At 55.4% G+C, this 13,144-nt stretch overlaps 3 protein-coding genes across 3 annotated transcripts; 2 read left to right on the forward strand and 1 right to left on the reverse strand.

The window, feature by feature from the left end:
* Nucleotides 1–3,397: 3,397 nt before the first annotated feature.
* CkaCkLH20_00469 (C2H2 finger domain-containing protein) lies at nucleotides 3,398–6,065 on the forward strand (the record flags this gene model as incomplete). Its single annotated transcript, XM_038883189.1, has 3 exons — nucleotides 3,398–3,478; nucleotides 3,620–3,999; nucleotides 4,061–6,065. 3 exons carry the CDS (start codon nucleotides 3,398–3,400, stop codon nucleotides 6,063–6,065), a joined length of 2,466 nt encoding a protein of 821 aa, XP_038751894.1.
* A 1,031-nt stretch (nucleotides 6,066–7,096) lies between these two features.
* CkaCkLH20_00470 (galactan 1, 3-beta-galactosidase) lies at nucleotides 7,097–8,635 on the forward strand (the record flags this gene model as incomplete). Its single annotated transcript, XM_038883190.1, has 4 exons — nucleotides 7,097–7,189; nucleotides 7,248–7,676; nucleotides 7,735–7,899; nucleotides 7,973–8,635. 4 exons carry the CDS (start codon nucleotides 7,097–7,099, stop codon nucleotides 8,633–8,635), a joined length of 1,350 nt encoding a protein of 449 aa, XP_038751895.1.
* A 131-nt stretch (nucleotides 8,636–8,766) lies between these two features.
* On the reverse strand, nucleotides 8,767–11,642 carry CkaCkLH20_00471 (alpha-glucosidase; the record flags this gene model as incomplete). The annotated part of the gene is made up of 3 exons (XM_038883191.1): nucleotides 8,767–10,558; nucleotides 10,614–11,349; nucleotides 11,411–11,642. The coding sequence occupies 3 exons, from the start codon at nucleotides 11,640–11,642 to the stop codon at nucleotides 8,767–8,769; spliced, it is 2,760 nt and encodes a 919-aa protein (XP_038751896.1).
* Between the last annotated feature and the right edge of the window lie 1,502 nt (nucleotides 11,643–13,144).

Here is a 13,144-nt window from a genome sequence, read left to right on the forward strand (position 1 = left end):
AGATTCCCCCGCATTCAAATCACGGACAGCAAAATCGCATCTTGGCATTTGCATCCTCAACTCGTTAATGCGTTTTACGTATTCCTGTCGAACGGCATTCATACGCCTTGCGATGTCTGACTGACACTGCTTCTGCGGCCTCCCCCGAAAGAAGCAGCTGTTACCTGAGGTGGGCTGCGGTGCGCTAGGCTCAATGCGAGCACTTATCCTATCAGCTTCTTGACTTGCCTTTTACGACGGTATAGCCGTGACAGCTGCAAACTAGGGATCCTTTCTCATGACCATGCTTGCACGTCAGCAACACTAGGTATCATCCTTCAGCTCGACATGTGTGAGAGGAGCCACGGATCCGACACCCTGATTGGCCACAACAGTCCTTCGTACAGAACGACATGTTCGAAACCTGTGGCCCGCGTGGCTGTGCAAGGCTTAGGTATGGACGACTCCGAGGAACACGTTGAGAACATCCCAGTGACCGCTCTCCCACACTTTCCGAAGCTTGGCTCCAGTGTCAAAATCGCCACATATACGCGCTCGTGTGACAGGAGCACGTTGGCCTTGGCTCGTCCTGAATACTTGCATTGTCGTTTGTAGTTCTTCTTGGCAAACGGAACTCAACCCACTCATGTTTCCAGGTTACAGAGGCCGAAGAATTCTTCGCCAAAACTCGAGCGTGCCCGACGACGTTTTGGGGCCGACCCAGAAGACCCGCACGCCGAAATGCGTGACGAGACTTCTTCTCGGCTGAGCCTCGGCGCCACATACCAAGGAACGTTTTCACTCAAGATGCGTGCGCCACCGTGGAACATCCTGGCGAGGCTTCTAGAAGCCGGTTCTCGCATACCGGAGCTCTGGGTTTTATCGAGCAAGCGACCTGCCGCTAAGGCAAGCATCCGCATTTCGACCAGAATTCCATATACATTGTAGAAGCCTCAACCGATTGAGGCCCTCTGACCCAGAACCCCTCCGAAAGACGAACGGAAGTGACGGATGTGGCGAGGACGGGTTGGATCTGAGTTTTCGGCGTCCGGGTGACTTGATATCGCTTTCGGTCCCGTGCCAAAAGGTCAGAGGCGGGCCGTGACCTCGTGGGTATTCCGATGGATGAGAACGCCCAGCAGATGGCGGACTGACGGACTCCGGATGCCTCTCTCCCCGGTGACCCACTCACCGACCGGAGCTCGCCATCGGCCGCTCTCAATATCTCCATCAAGAGTCATCTTCAGCTTGCAGAGCGTTGCACAGTGTTGCGGAGGGCATATCGCAGGGAAGTACGGATACAATCGTTAGGTGTGTATTGCACCCGGGACCGATTGTATCAGTATCGATGATCATCAACAGATCGCTTTAAAGTAGGTGCCTCGAACTGCATATTATGTCTTTTTGCTCATCGATAAGACGATATCATTCAAACGTCAAACCCCCGAGCACAATAAGCCTAAACCAAGGTCATACTCGGGAATTTTCACTGCAAGAGTTCGCATTGAATGAATCGCATATATGCTCCCAGCGTCCCTCCGCACGCACCGGACCAGGACGCATGATTCTAGGCCCGGCTGTGCATCGCACACCACCAGTGATCACCCAGCTTATTCCTAAGCTTCCAAAGCTATGTCCCCTGCTTCCAGGACAAACCCTTCCTCTGGATCGTCAGTGCCCTAGCCGAGGCGCGAACCATCAGGAATGAGTAGAAGCCACAGGAAGCGATCAGTCATGTCCCCACTGCTATTAGGGGTCATGGTCAAGGCGCCTTTTCTCGGGGTTCGATCAGGTGTTGCTGATGATGGGAAATTCAGCTGAAATACGCAATAGCTTAAATATGGTCGGTAGAGTCCAGATTGGCACGCATGGGAAACTTCAAGACCCCCCAAAAGAGACGAGGCAAATAAAAGCCCAAACGACCGGTCTGATGGTGTGCATCCGGCTGCACAGCGAAGATCTTGCCAGCTAGCGCAACGCGTCGTGGTCCCCCTCAGATGGAAGGCTGCACCTGGGACGGGCAAAGGAGCACAGGAACACGGATGCACTGGAACCTGATGAGACTGGGAAGGGCTTCGGTCAATTGGCCGGCGGCGGAGAGGGAGGGATATGGGATATGGTATGTGGTGAGGTGAGGTGAGAGGTGTGTGTGGGAGGGGTGGGGACGCGTTGGATGGATGGATGCAGGCCATGCCTTGTGAAAGTGTAAGTCGTCGGCCTTGCAGGAGGAGTCTCGTTTCGCCGGTTGAGTCTGGCCAGTCGGTCGAGAGGTCGGATTAGGCACATATCTTCTCACTGTACAGCGACAGCGACGACTTTTCCCGGTTGAATGGGTGATTATCTGGACTCCGAATCCTGGCTGTGCCGTTTCCCGTCTAAATATGCTTGTGGGTTGGATAAGGTAGGTAGGTAGGTACCTTGGTAGCATGATATGAGATGGCACAATATACGGGACAGCGGTATGACACTGCGGACGAGACGGTCGGTGAGGGGAGGTGACGGATGACGAGACATGGACAATTGTCGGTCAAAATGACCATGGCAGTAAAAAAAAGATCCATGATGGCGTGTGTCTGTCTTACTGACGGATATCTCACCTCACTCACCACCTGCCCTTTCGTTAGCCGTTGACGGACAACGTGCCTTGGGGGTCAAGGCACGCCTCCGCCCGATGGAGCTAACAAGCCTGCCTCGCAGCATGACTTGAGAGAGACATGTGGTTCCAATGAATGGGCGGAACAGGCTGTGGCTGCAGATGGATGGCCCGTTACTACGTACATGCCAGGCTGCTTGGGGGAGGCAAGGCGTAAGAGGAGGGGTAAGGTAGGTAAGGTAGCCAGCCAGCCAGCCAGCCAGCCAGCCAGCCAGCCAGCCAGCCAGCCGAGCCCAGCCCAGTCCGAAGGAAGGAATTAGGCGAGACGGAGACGGGAGACGGGAGACGGGGAGGGGAAGACTGGATGGACGTTCAGGGAGAAGGTGAGAGGTGAGAGGTGAGAGAAAGCAGCAGGTAATTAAGTGGTTAGGTCGGTAAGAAGCATGAAGTGGTGGTTGGAGGTGCAGCGTAAACAATTGTGACAGCAGGAAGCAGCAGCAGCAGCGCAGCAGCAGTGGACACTCGGACCAAGGTCCCTTCGTTTAAAGTGGCCCAAGCGTCGGCGAGAAGCCGCATACAGCCAATCAGCGCATTTTGTGTCATTGGCCGTAGCGAGGCTGTGGAAAGAGGCTGGACTTTCCCTTCCCATCCGTCTAGACCCTTTGCCTCACCACACTCAGCACTCACACTCGCACCCGCTTTCCGCCGCATTTTCTCTTCCCGACACATCCTTTCGAATCCCACCCGACCATTGTGACGCTTCCATGCTCTTGACGTCCCGAATTTCAATTCAAAATTCGTCGCCCCATTGACTCGCTTTTGTAGATGGAGCAACCGGCCAAGAAACGCCGACTTCTTCCTGCGGTCAAAGAGACTGCCCAGCCCGCCCCATTCCCCAATGAATCGGTGAGCTTGCGCAAATCCCCTCAATTGTCCCTACCTCCTCCGTGCCTTCACTCGTCACTCCGTTCATGCCTCTCGTCGTCTCCATCATCCATCCCGAACCTTTGCCATGATGCTTGAGTTAACCTCTTGACCCCGGAACAGCCTCAGCAACACCAGGTCCAGGAGGCCCCTCCAGCCGAGCGCCATGATTTCGAGTCCTTTGCGAGGCATCTGCAGGATGCCGCCATGTTGATACAGCGCCAGACCGAGCGCCCGCCATACGACAGCGTCTCGGTTCTTCTTTTGCGATGGGAGGAGGATACCTCGGCCGAAGCCGATCTTACAGCCTTGGAAAATATCTTGAGGGACCGCTACAATTACCGAACTGATCGATGGAATATTCCGACCGTCGCCAACCCAAGCATTAAGCTTGGTGTCCAGATGGCCTCTTTCTTGGAGCATGCCAGGAATAACCACCTGCTGATCATCTACTACGCTGGCCATGGTTACGTCGGTGCCGATAATCAACTCTACTGGGCTTGGTGAGTCGAGAATCTGACGGCATCCGGATCTCCCCGCACCATTCTGACCGCTCCTCTACAGCAACAACCGCGAAGATGCCGCAAAGCTGAAGTGGGACGGAGTCCGCTGCTTGTTTGAGGACGCTCAATCTGACATTCTCCTTCTGCTCGATACATGTACCGTTCGCGACATTCCCATGTCTGGCAGCCACGGTATCAAGCAGGCCATTGCCGCCTGCGGTTCAGAACAAACTGCCCGAGAGACTGCTGGAAAATCCTTCACTTACCACCTCATCGAGGCCCTGCACAAGCTTAGCACCGTGGGGAGGCCGTTCAGCATCCCGCGATTACATGAAGAAATCGTCCTGCTAAGGCAACAGGAGAGTGCTCAATCTGCGAAGCTTACCAATGGCGCCAGCAAGAGTCCGCCTCCCCCACCGCACCTCCCCATCGCCTTCACCCTCACTCCCGGCAAGGGGCAGAGCATAAGTCTGGCCCCCTTACCTCCGCGGACAGTTCAACAGTCACCGCGCAATGGCGACGCCGAAGCTCAGTTGAGGACCAAGGAAGATCAGCTCATTGACCCTGAATCCGTCGCCGACCTTCGTTTCGAGGAGGCAAGAGTCCTCGTATGTACGACATTCGTCGGTGATGCCAGCCCCGATATGTCCTTCTTTAATGGCTGGCTTCACAACACCCCTCCCCTGGCCGCCAAGATCGAAGTGGAGGGAATGTTTCTGGGTCCGCCCACAATGCTTCTGATATCGATGCCTCATTCTATATGGAACGTCGTACAGCATGATAAGGTCTGCTGTTTCCTCGGATACATCACTTCACACAACATGATCCATTTGTACCAAAAATTGAAGGGCTCATCGGGTATCAAAGCGACGGCAAAGGAGGTTGAAGATGGTCGTATTCTACTGGAAGCGAGGGAAATGGCAACAAGCACTCCCTCTTTGCATCGACGCTCATTAGACAGCAAAGACGCCGCCTACCACGATACTCTCAACCGTATAGATGCCACGCCCTCCGGCATAGCATACGCCACTGCAGCGGCGGCTGCAGCCGTCGACGGCAAAAACGACGTCGAGGATTCGGCAGAGATGCAAGAAGCGGCAGAGCAGCTCAAGGCTTTGAGCCACGTTCGGCATCTCAGCGATGAAGCACCGCCCGCTCCGGAACGTCAACGACTCCCCGATGGGGCGATGCCTTCCAATCACGAGGATACGAGTTCTCACGAATCCGGCGCCGACGACACGATGCATTCTATCGATGTGACACCAAATTCAAAGCCCAAACAGCGGAGATCTCTCCAGAAAGCCACCCCGAAACAAGAGACCAGATGCACTTTATGCAGCCACGCCCCATTCAAGGACTCATCGTCGTTACGCAAACATATCGCCGCGGCACATACTAGACCGTTCCCTTGCGCCTTCTCCTTTGCCGGCTGTACCAGTACGTTTGGGTCGAAGAACGAGTGGAAAAGACATATTGCCTCCCAGCACCTGTGTTTGCAATATTACCGATGTTCTTCTTGTCCGCAAAGCACAATTGAGGGCAAGGGGAACGAGTTCAACCGCAAAGACCTCTTCACTCAGCACCTCCGCCGCATGCACGCACCATTTGCCATCAAGAAGGCTATTGCTAAGGGCGACAGCAAATTACAAGTCGAGTGGGAGGGCCACGTCAAAGAAATGCAAACAACTTGTCTGGTCACTCGCCGGTCGCCCCCTCAAAAGTCAGCATGCCCGAAACCAGATTGTCAGAGTGTTTTCGAGGGACCTGGCTCATGGGATGAGTGGACGGAACACGTCGGCAGGCACATGGAGAAAGGTGAAGGACAGCGGCTTGGTGTAGATCGGCTGCTGGCTAAGTGGGCCTTCGACGAGGGTATCATTGAACGCAAAGACGATGGTGAGTATCGCCTGTGTGCCGGCAATGGGGCAACTGGCGGCGGCACAGGGAATGGAGGAGACTCGAAAGACTCGATCTCGGTGGCTTTCCCAGAGCCAAAACAAGATGCCGAGGAGGCAGCTGGCGAAACTGGGGACGCCGCCGACGACAAGATGGAGGTGGACAGTTAGCACAACCATGGAGGAAGCGTATGATTTCCGGACGAAGCTGGCGTGGTGCCAGGGCTTTCCGTCGACTATAAACTACGGCGTGTTTTCAAACAATTAGCAGGAGTTAACCGGGAACGACTGATACGAGACATGAACGACTTTCACTCTACTCGATAAACATGTTCGCATCTTGCTGCTTTGGGGGCTCGCATGATCGGTGCCCAAACAGCTAAACGGCTTGCGACGAGCAATATGGAGCGAGACCGAGACGGAGAACATACCCTCTTCAGGGACAGAAATAGGAAAAGGTTTAAAAGCAAATAAAACACAGTCAAGACAAGAGTCACAAGCCTTTCGGGAGATTCTCTCGCATGTCATCGTGCATACTCTGCGTGCGTCCGAGTACCAAGCTTTTTGACGCCCCGGTCCGGACTCGGTAGAGCATACCCCGGCGATTCTCCTCCGGCAGATCAGCCGACGCCCGGTGGAGTCCCAAAATCATCATGGCCATCGACGCCACCAGCGTTACACCAAGTTGCGGGGAAGTCAGATTGAGTGCCTGTGCGATTCCCCAAGTTCGCCCACCTCGTTTGCCTCATTGCAACCTCGGAAACGGCTTTTCTGTCCCAGAAGGGCTGTTGATGGTGACCACATGGACCGCCCGCGACCTCCACTCAGATATTGGCGGACCACTCATCGTCCGGGGGAAAATTGAAGCATCCAACTCCAATTGAAGGAACGACTAATTTCCCGGCCGAGGCAGCCGGTTGCTGTCTAGCTCACAGGCTGAAAGTGATTTTTTTGCTTTGGGGCGGCGACACCAGGCATGGGGATCCCGGGGCCGAGGGTTGTAGTTGACGATGGCGCTCTGTCGCCGGGTTTTCCTGGTGGTGTGGGCTTGAGAAGTATAACAACGGGCGAAGACCTCACGATCTTTCTTCAATTGAGAGTTCTGACTGGGAGTGCGAGCTTTGCTTCATCCAGCGCGATCTGTGGTCTTCCTGCCAGAGCATTGATCTAGATACGCTTATACGGCCAGTCACTCGCCCACAATGCGTCTCATCAACGCCCTCACACCCCTCCTCGTGGGAGCCGGCCTCGCCCAGGCTACGCTCCAGATCATCCCAGGCGGTACCTGGACAGCGGTAATAAGCTACGTTCCCGATCACCCTCAACAACAAAAACTGACATCCCCCCCAAAAGACCAACACGGGCCGGCACATCCAAGCCCACGGCGCCGGCATCACAAAGGTCGGCTCGACCTACTACATGATCGGCGAGGACAAGACCGAGGGCTCGGCGTTCCAGAACGTCAACTGCTACTCGTCCACCAACCTCGTCGAATGGGCCTACGTCGGCGCGCTCCTCTCGCGCACCGCCTCCGGCGACCTCGGCCCCAGCCGCGTCGTCGAGAGGCCCAAGGTCATCTACAACTCGTCCACGCGCAAGTACGTCATGTACCTGCACATCGACAGCAGCAACTACGGCGAGGCCAAGATCGGCGTGGCCACCTCGGACTCGGTGTGCGGCAAGTACACGTACCTCGGCAGCTGGCGCCCGCTCGGGTTCGAGAGCCGCGATATCGGGCTTTTCCAGGATGACGATGGGGCTGCGTATCTGTTGACTGAGGATGTAAGTTTGATGAGTGTGATTCGAGTGGGAATGTGACGGTGCTGATGTGCGGAAACAGCGACCCAACGGTCTTCGTATCGATGCGTTGACGTCTGACTACCTCAACGTCACACGCAACGTGTACCTCTGGGGCGAGAGCATCGAGTCCCCCGCCATCCTCAAGCGCAATGGCTACTACTTCATGTTCGGAAGCCGCCTCACCGGCTGGAACGCCAACGACAATGTTCGTCGCCCTCTTTTCTTCCCTCACCTTCTCCCTGCCCCCTTTCATCTGATCTAACGGGATTTCTCTACAGGTCTACAGCTACGCAACCTCCCTCTCTGGCCCCTGGTCCACCTGGAGAACATTCGCCCCGGCCGGATCAAACACGTTCACTAGCCAGACGACCTTCATCCTGCCCGTCGGCGACATGGTCATCTACATGGGCGACCGCTGGGTCAGCACGAACCTGATGCGCAGCACCTACATCTGGCTCCCGCTGACCATCTCGGGCACGACCATCACCATGTCAGACCGCGTGAACTGGACCCCCAACGTGGCCGCGGGCACGTGGGCCGCCGGACCGACCGAGACGTCCTACGAAGGCGAGTCCGCGACGCTCTCGGGCGGCGCGAGGAGCATCGCGTGCACCGGTTGCAGCGGGGGCGCCGCGGCGGGTTACGTAGGTGGTTCGGCCGGCGGCGTGGTCCGGTTCCCTGCCGTGAGCGCCCAGGCGACGGGACGCACGACTGTGCGGATCAAGCACCTCAACGGCGACTCCAGCCAGCGCTGGGCGACGGTGACCTGCAACGGCGTCCCGCAGACCGTGGCCTTCTTGCCGACCGCGGACGGAAACAGTCCTGGCAGCAGCTCGCTGTTCTGTAACCTGAACTCGGGATCAAGCAACACCATTTCCATCGCCAGCAGTGACTCGTCGTGGGTTGCTGACATTGACCGGATCTTCGTGCCTGTCAACTGAGTTGTGTTGTTTTGGCTGTTGCGTGAACATATGAAACACGAATGCATAATGACAACGAGGAATTCTTTTCAATAATTATATGTATATATTAGGAAAAGGGGTTTGAAGATGATGCGGGGAGCATCTCTGGACTAGTTTATGTCAATAACAAACGGCCCTGTAAGGGGCTTGTCAACCTCGACCGTCTTCGCCGCCACCTCTCTCTTTCCACTCTGCTGTCCGCCGTTGAGAAGCGTGATCTTCGACACCCTGATACCCGCGTCGTAACCGAACTCGCCGTCGACCGCGACCTTGCCGTCTTTGTAGTCGAACGTGATGTGTGTGACACCAGCCTGCTCCAGACTGACGCCATCATCAAGGTAAAGCTGGCCCTTGGCGGTACCATCTCTGTTCACCGCGACCAGGAGCTCAAAGTTCTCCTGCCTGAGCTTGGTGGTCGTCATGGCACTGTTGGCGCGCAGGGGCAGCACGGAGCCGCCGCGGATGAAGAGCGGGATGGTGGTGTAGTTCTTGTCCGTGAGGGTCACGGTCTCGCCCTTGCCCTGGATCGTCTCGTGCGTGTACCAGTCGTAGAACACATCGTCGGGGAAGTAAACGTCCACGGACGTGGAATTCTCCTCGGTCACGGGTGCAACGAGCACGGCGTCGCCGTAGAAGTACTGCAAGTCGAGACCAAACGTCTTCTCGTCTTGAGTGTACTTGTAGAAGAGCGGGCTGATGACGGGAGTTCCGTCGACGGTCTGCTGGTACATGGCCGTGTAGATGTAGTCGAGCAGGCGGTACCGGATGCCGATGGCCCTCTTGGCGCTCTCGGCGACGCTCGGCCAGAGGTAGAACTCCTGCGAGATACTGTCGAGAGAGTTATGGTTGCGGTAGAAAGTCGAGAAGGCCGCGAGGGCGGCCCATCGTGCGCACAGCTGCTCGTTCGTGTTGTCGCCGAAGCCGCAGGCGTCGGAGCCAACCATGGGTACCTGGTAGACGGAGGCGAACTGCAGAAGTTGGGAGATTGAGATGCGGTACTGAGACCAGTTGGACAGGTTGTCGCCGAGCCAGTGTCCGACCGTCGCGCCGGCGCCGGCAAAAGTCGAGCGCGTGATGATGAGGGGACGAAGACCGGGACGACGGGCTTCCATGGCCACTCTGGAGGCCGAGGACATCATGGACCCGTAAAGATTGTGGGTGTCATACATAGCCAGGCCGTTCTGGTGGATGACATCCGTGTTGACCGTCTTGTTGGAGATGCCGCCGCCAGCTGCGTTGGACTCGGTATCCCAAGCGGCCTTGTTGTGGATGGCATACTTTGGAGACAGGAGGTCTCTTCCTGGCAAGCCCTTTTGATCTCCAGAAGTCTGTCTCTCGGCGAGAACGAGGTTGTCGAACTTCTGATCGAGTGGCAGCGTTCTAGGTGATTCTTGGTGCACCAACTCTGAACGCTTAGACTGGGCATCGCATGCTGTACCCGGGGGCTGGAAGTCGCATGGCCATCCTGGTAGAGGTCGAGGGTTTTCTCTTACCGGAGGCGGATCAGGCGGGAACCCAACGGCGGAACCATAAGGATCGTCGCAAGGGAAGTAGCATGGGAAGTTGGAGGGTTCGTTCATGTCGATCCAAAGAGCGTCGATATCAACGCCGCTCTCGGCAGAAAAGAAAATCTCAAACTCCCGATTCCAGTATGTTGTAATGTTCGCTGCAAACCAGTCAGGGAATACTGTGACACCAGGCCAGACTACGCCGATCCAAACGGATCCGTTGTTTCGTAGGAGCCAAATGTTGTCTTCAATGCCTCTCGACACGGACGGAGATTCCTGGTAGGCCACAGCAGGATCCACCATCACGATGTAATGTTGGTCATTTTCGTGGAGCTTGTCGACCAACTGTCGTACTTTCTCGAGAGGGAAGCGTTCGGGATCCAGTGAAAAGACTCTGCAAGTCGTTGTTAGAAATGACTTGACTCTGGAACACCCATGACCCAACTTACCTCCGTCTATCCATGTAATCAATATCGGTCCACATCGTCTCCAAGGGGATCTCGGCGATGCTATAGTTGTAAACAACTTCGGCAACAGCGAAGGCATCCTGGTAGCCGTAACGGCACTGATGGAAGCCCAAACCCCAGTATGGCATCATAGCAGGAAGTCCTGCGACCTCGGCGTACTGCTGCGTAACCTCAACGGGAGAAGGGCCGGCCACAAAGTAGAAGTCGAGGACTCCGCCGAGAGTATTGTACTGCAAATATTGACCGGACTCGTCCGTCTTGTTGACGAAGACGTCCATGCCGTTGGAGTTCAGGAAGAACACTCCGTGAGTGCCTGTCTTGCGGTGCTCGTAATAGACGGGGTGGTTTCCGTAGAGGTTGGCACCCGACGGAATGCCGTAAGAGTCCTGAGACCAGAGAGTACGGACGTAGTTGGTTGTGTTCAGCCGGAAAGGGTCAGAGTGCTCGCCCAAGCCGTAGAGATTGGGGTTGTCAGGCAGTTTGGTCCTCAAGCGAAGATACTGGCTCTCAAAGACAAGACTGGTTCCAGAGGTGTCGAAGAGAACCTCGCCAGTGTCGCTTCGACTCACTGTGAAGGCGAAAGGGCTCTCGGTGTAGTTGAATTTCAACTTGGACCCTGCTTCACTTCCACCTGAAGCATCGGGGCGAGGAAACACAGACTCGGGGACCTGGTACACGGTATTGTTGGCGTCTTGGATCTTGACATGAAGACGAGTGTCTGGGTATCGGTCAGCACCGCTGATGGATTGAACGAAGCTGGTACGAGTATCAGGTCTCACCAGTCTGGTATTCGACTGTCAAAGTCAAGTCCGTCAGGTCTGTTCCGTAGGCATCACAGGGCTCCCCCGCGAGTGAGAGCTCTGCGGTCAAGCCGGTCGAAGAAGTCTGCACATTCGAGGCCTTGTAGCCGGGACATTTCGAGAGAGCATCGTCGCTCAGGTAGTCTCTCCGAATGACAGCAGCCGAGGCTGCCGCGGCAAGAAGCCCAAGGACAGAGAGAGTTCTCGCCATGGTGATTCACTGACAGACTGAGCTGGCGACTTCAATCAAAAAGGTGAAGGAATACCAGAGCATGGCTGGCCGGTGATTTTATAGTCGAATGCGCTTGCAGATCGTCGTTACATTGGTTGGGCAGGCAAATGAACCCCGCTGAGGAGGCATCGCACTTTCCAACCGTTCATCCCGAGAGCTCAGGGGGCAAAGCTTGCTTGCCATGTTTACGTACTTTCCTGCAGATGGCAGAGGGAAAAGTGACTTGTGATAGGGTGGACCAGAAGCATGAACGTCATCCAGACTTTCATCCGTGGTGTTCGGGACTCCCCGGTCACCAGGTAGTATCCAGGGTAGTAAGGTTAATTGGCGAAAACGTCTAATTAGCAAGTGGTGTGACCGAGTAATGCAGCGAAGTAAGGCCGCGTCTGTCGGAATTCACGAGTAAACAGCAGCTTGGGAGCTCTTTCTCTCATGTTTCCCCGCACTCTCAGGTCGGGACTAGGAGTAAGTCAGCAAGCGTGACGATGATGTGCAGATGGTGTTGGAGACGGAGGGATGGGGTGCCGGGGTAGCTTGGGGAGCTGGCTGGGCCGTCATTGGTGATGTCAACCGGAGAAAAGGCAATGGTTTCGTTTCGTTTATTTCTTTTCAAGGGGTCTGGTTCCTTGGCCGTTCGGGTGTAGCCAACGGCCCGACTGGTGGCTTGACCGGATGGCGGGGGAAGCCACTCAGAGGAGGACAACAGCTCGCCCGCCCCGCTTCACCCCGCATCCGCGGAGAGCCGGTGACTGCAAGTGACCCCGGTTCGAGAGCGGAGACTCCGCAAGCTTCTCCCGTCTTCAACGCGCTTGACGCTGCTTGTGTCCGCTGACATCGCGTAGCTGCAGCAGACAAGCCTCGACGAAGTAACCGGCTGGGGCAGGCATGGTGTCGGCCAAACTGTCGGGAGGATCTCTTACATACATCGGTCTTGCCTCCCTAGACCGGTTAGAGAACACCAGAAAGCAGATTCAAGGATGAGATCTGCTTCTGTTCAATTTTGTCGTTGAGAGCATGAAGTAGAATCATTGTCATGACAGGGCCTGGAAGAGTTGAGATTCTGTTCTAGTCATTTGCTCGAGTAGGATTCACCCTTGAGTACCAATGGCTTGCGTACTCTTTACACAGAACTCGATGGAAATCTTTCTTCGGTTGCTTTTGGCCTTGTCCTGGGATGAAAGCCTTTGCTTATGAAGATGAAGGCCCTAAGACAGAGTCTTTTCACCAAAAGGAAGCATCCAACAATTGAGTGTTGAGATTGTTGTCTTATAGAAGAACGACGATACCCTTCTTCCCTGAAGAACCAAGCTCCAATGCACATCAACCTAATCTATCTTTAGTTTCTAGTTATTTGTTTACTGATTCTTGATTGAGAACAAGTTGTAGGACTCACCAGAGTGTCGAGGTCGTGCCTTGCAATGAATTAAGAAGACTATCTTATATACACACAGCATAAAACAAAGACGACTTCTTGGCCTGCT

This window comes from Colletotrichum karsti (genome assembly GCF_011947395.1).
Source record: "Colletotrichum karsti strain CkLH20 chromosome Unknown Scaffold1, whole genome shotgun sequence".
In the NCBI taxonomy this organism is placed as follows: domain Eukaryota; kingdom Fungi; phylum Ascomycota; class Sordariomycetes; order Glomerellales; family Glomerellaceae; genus Colletotrichum; species Colletotrichum karsti.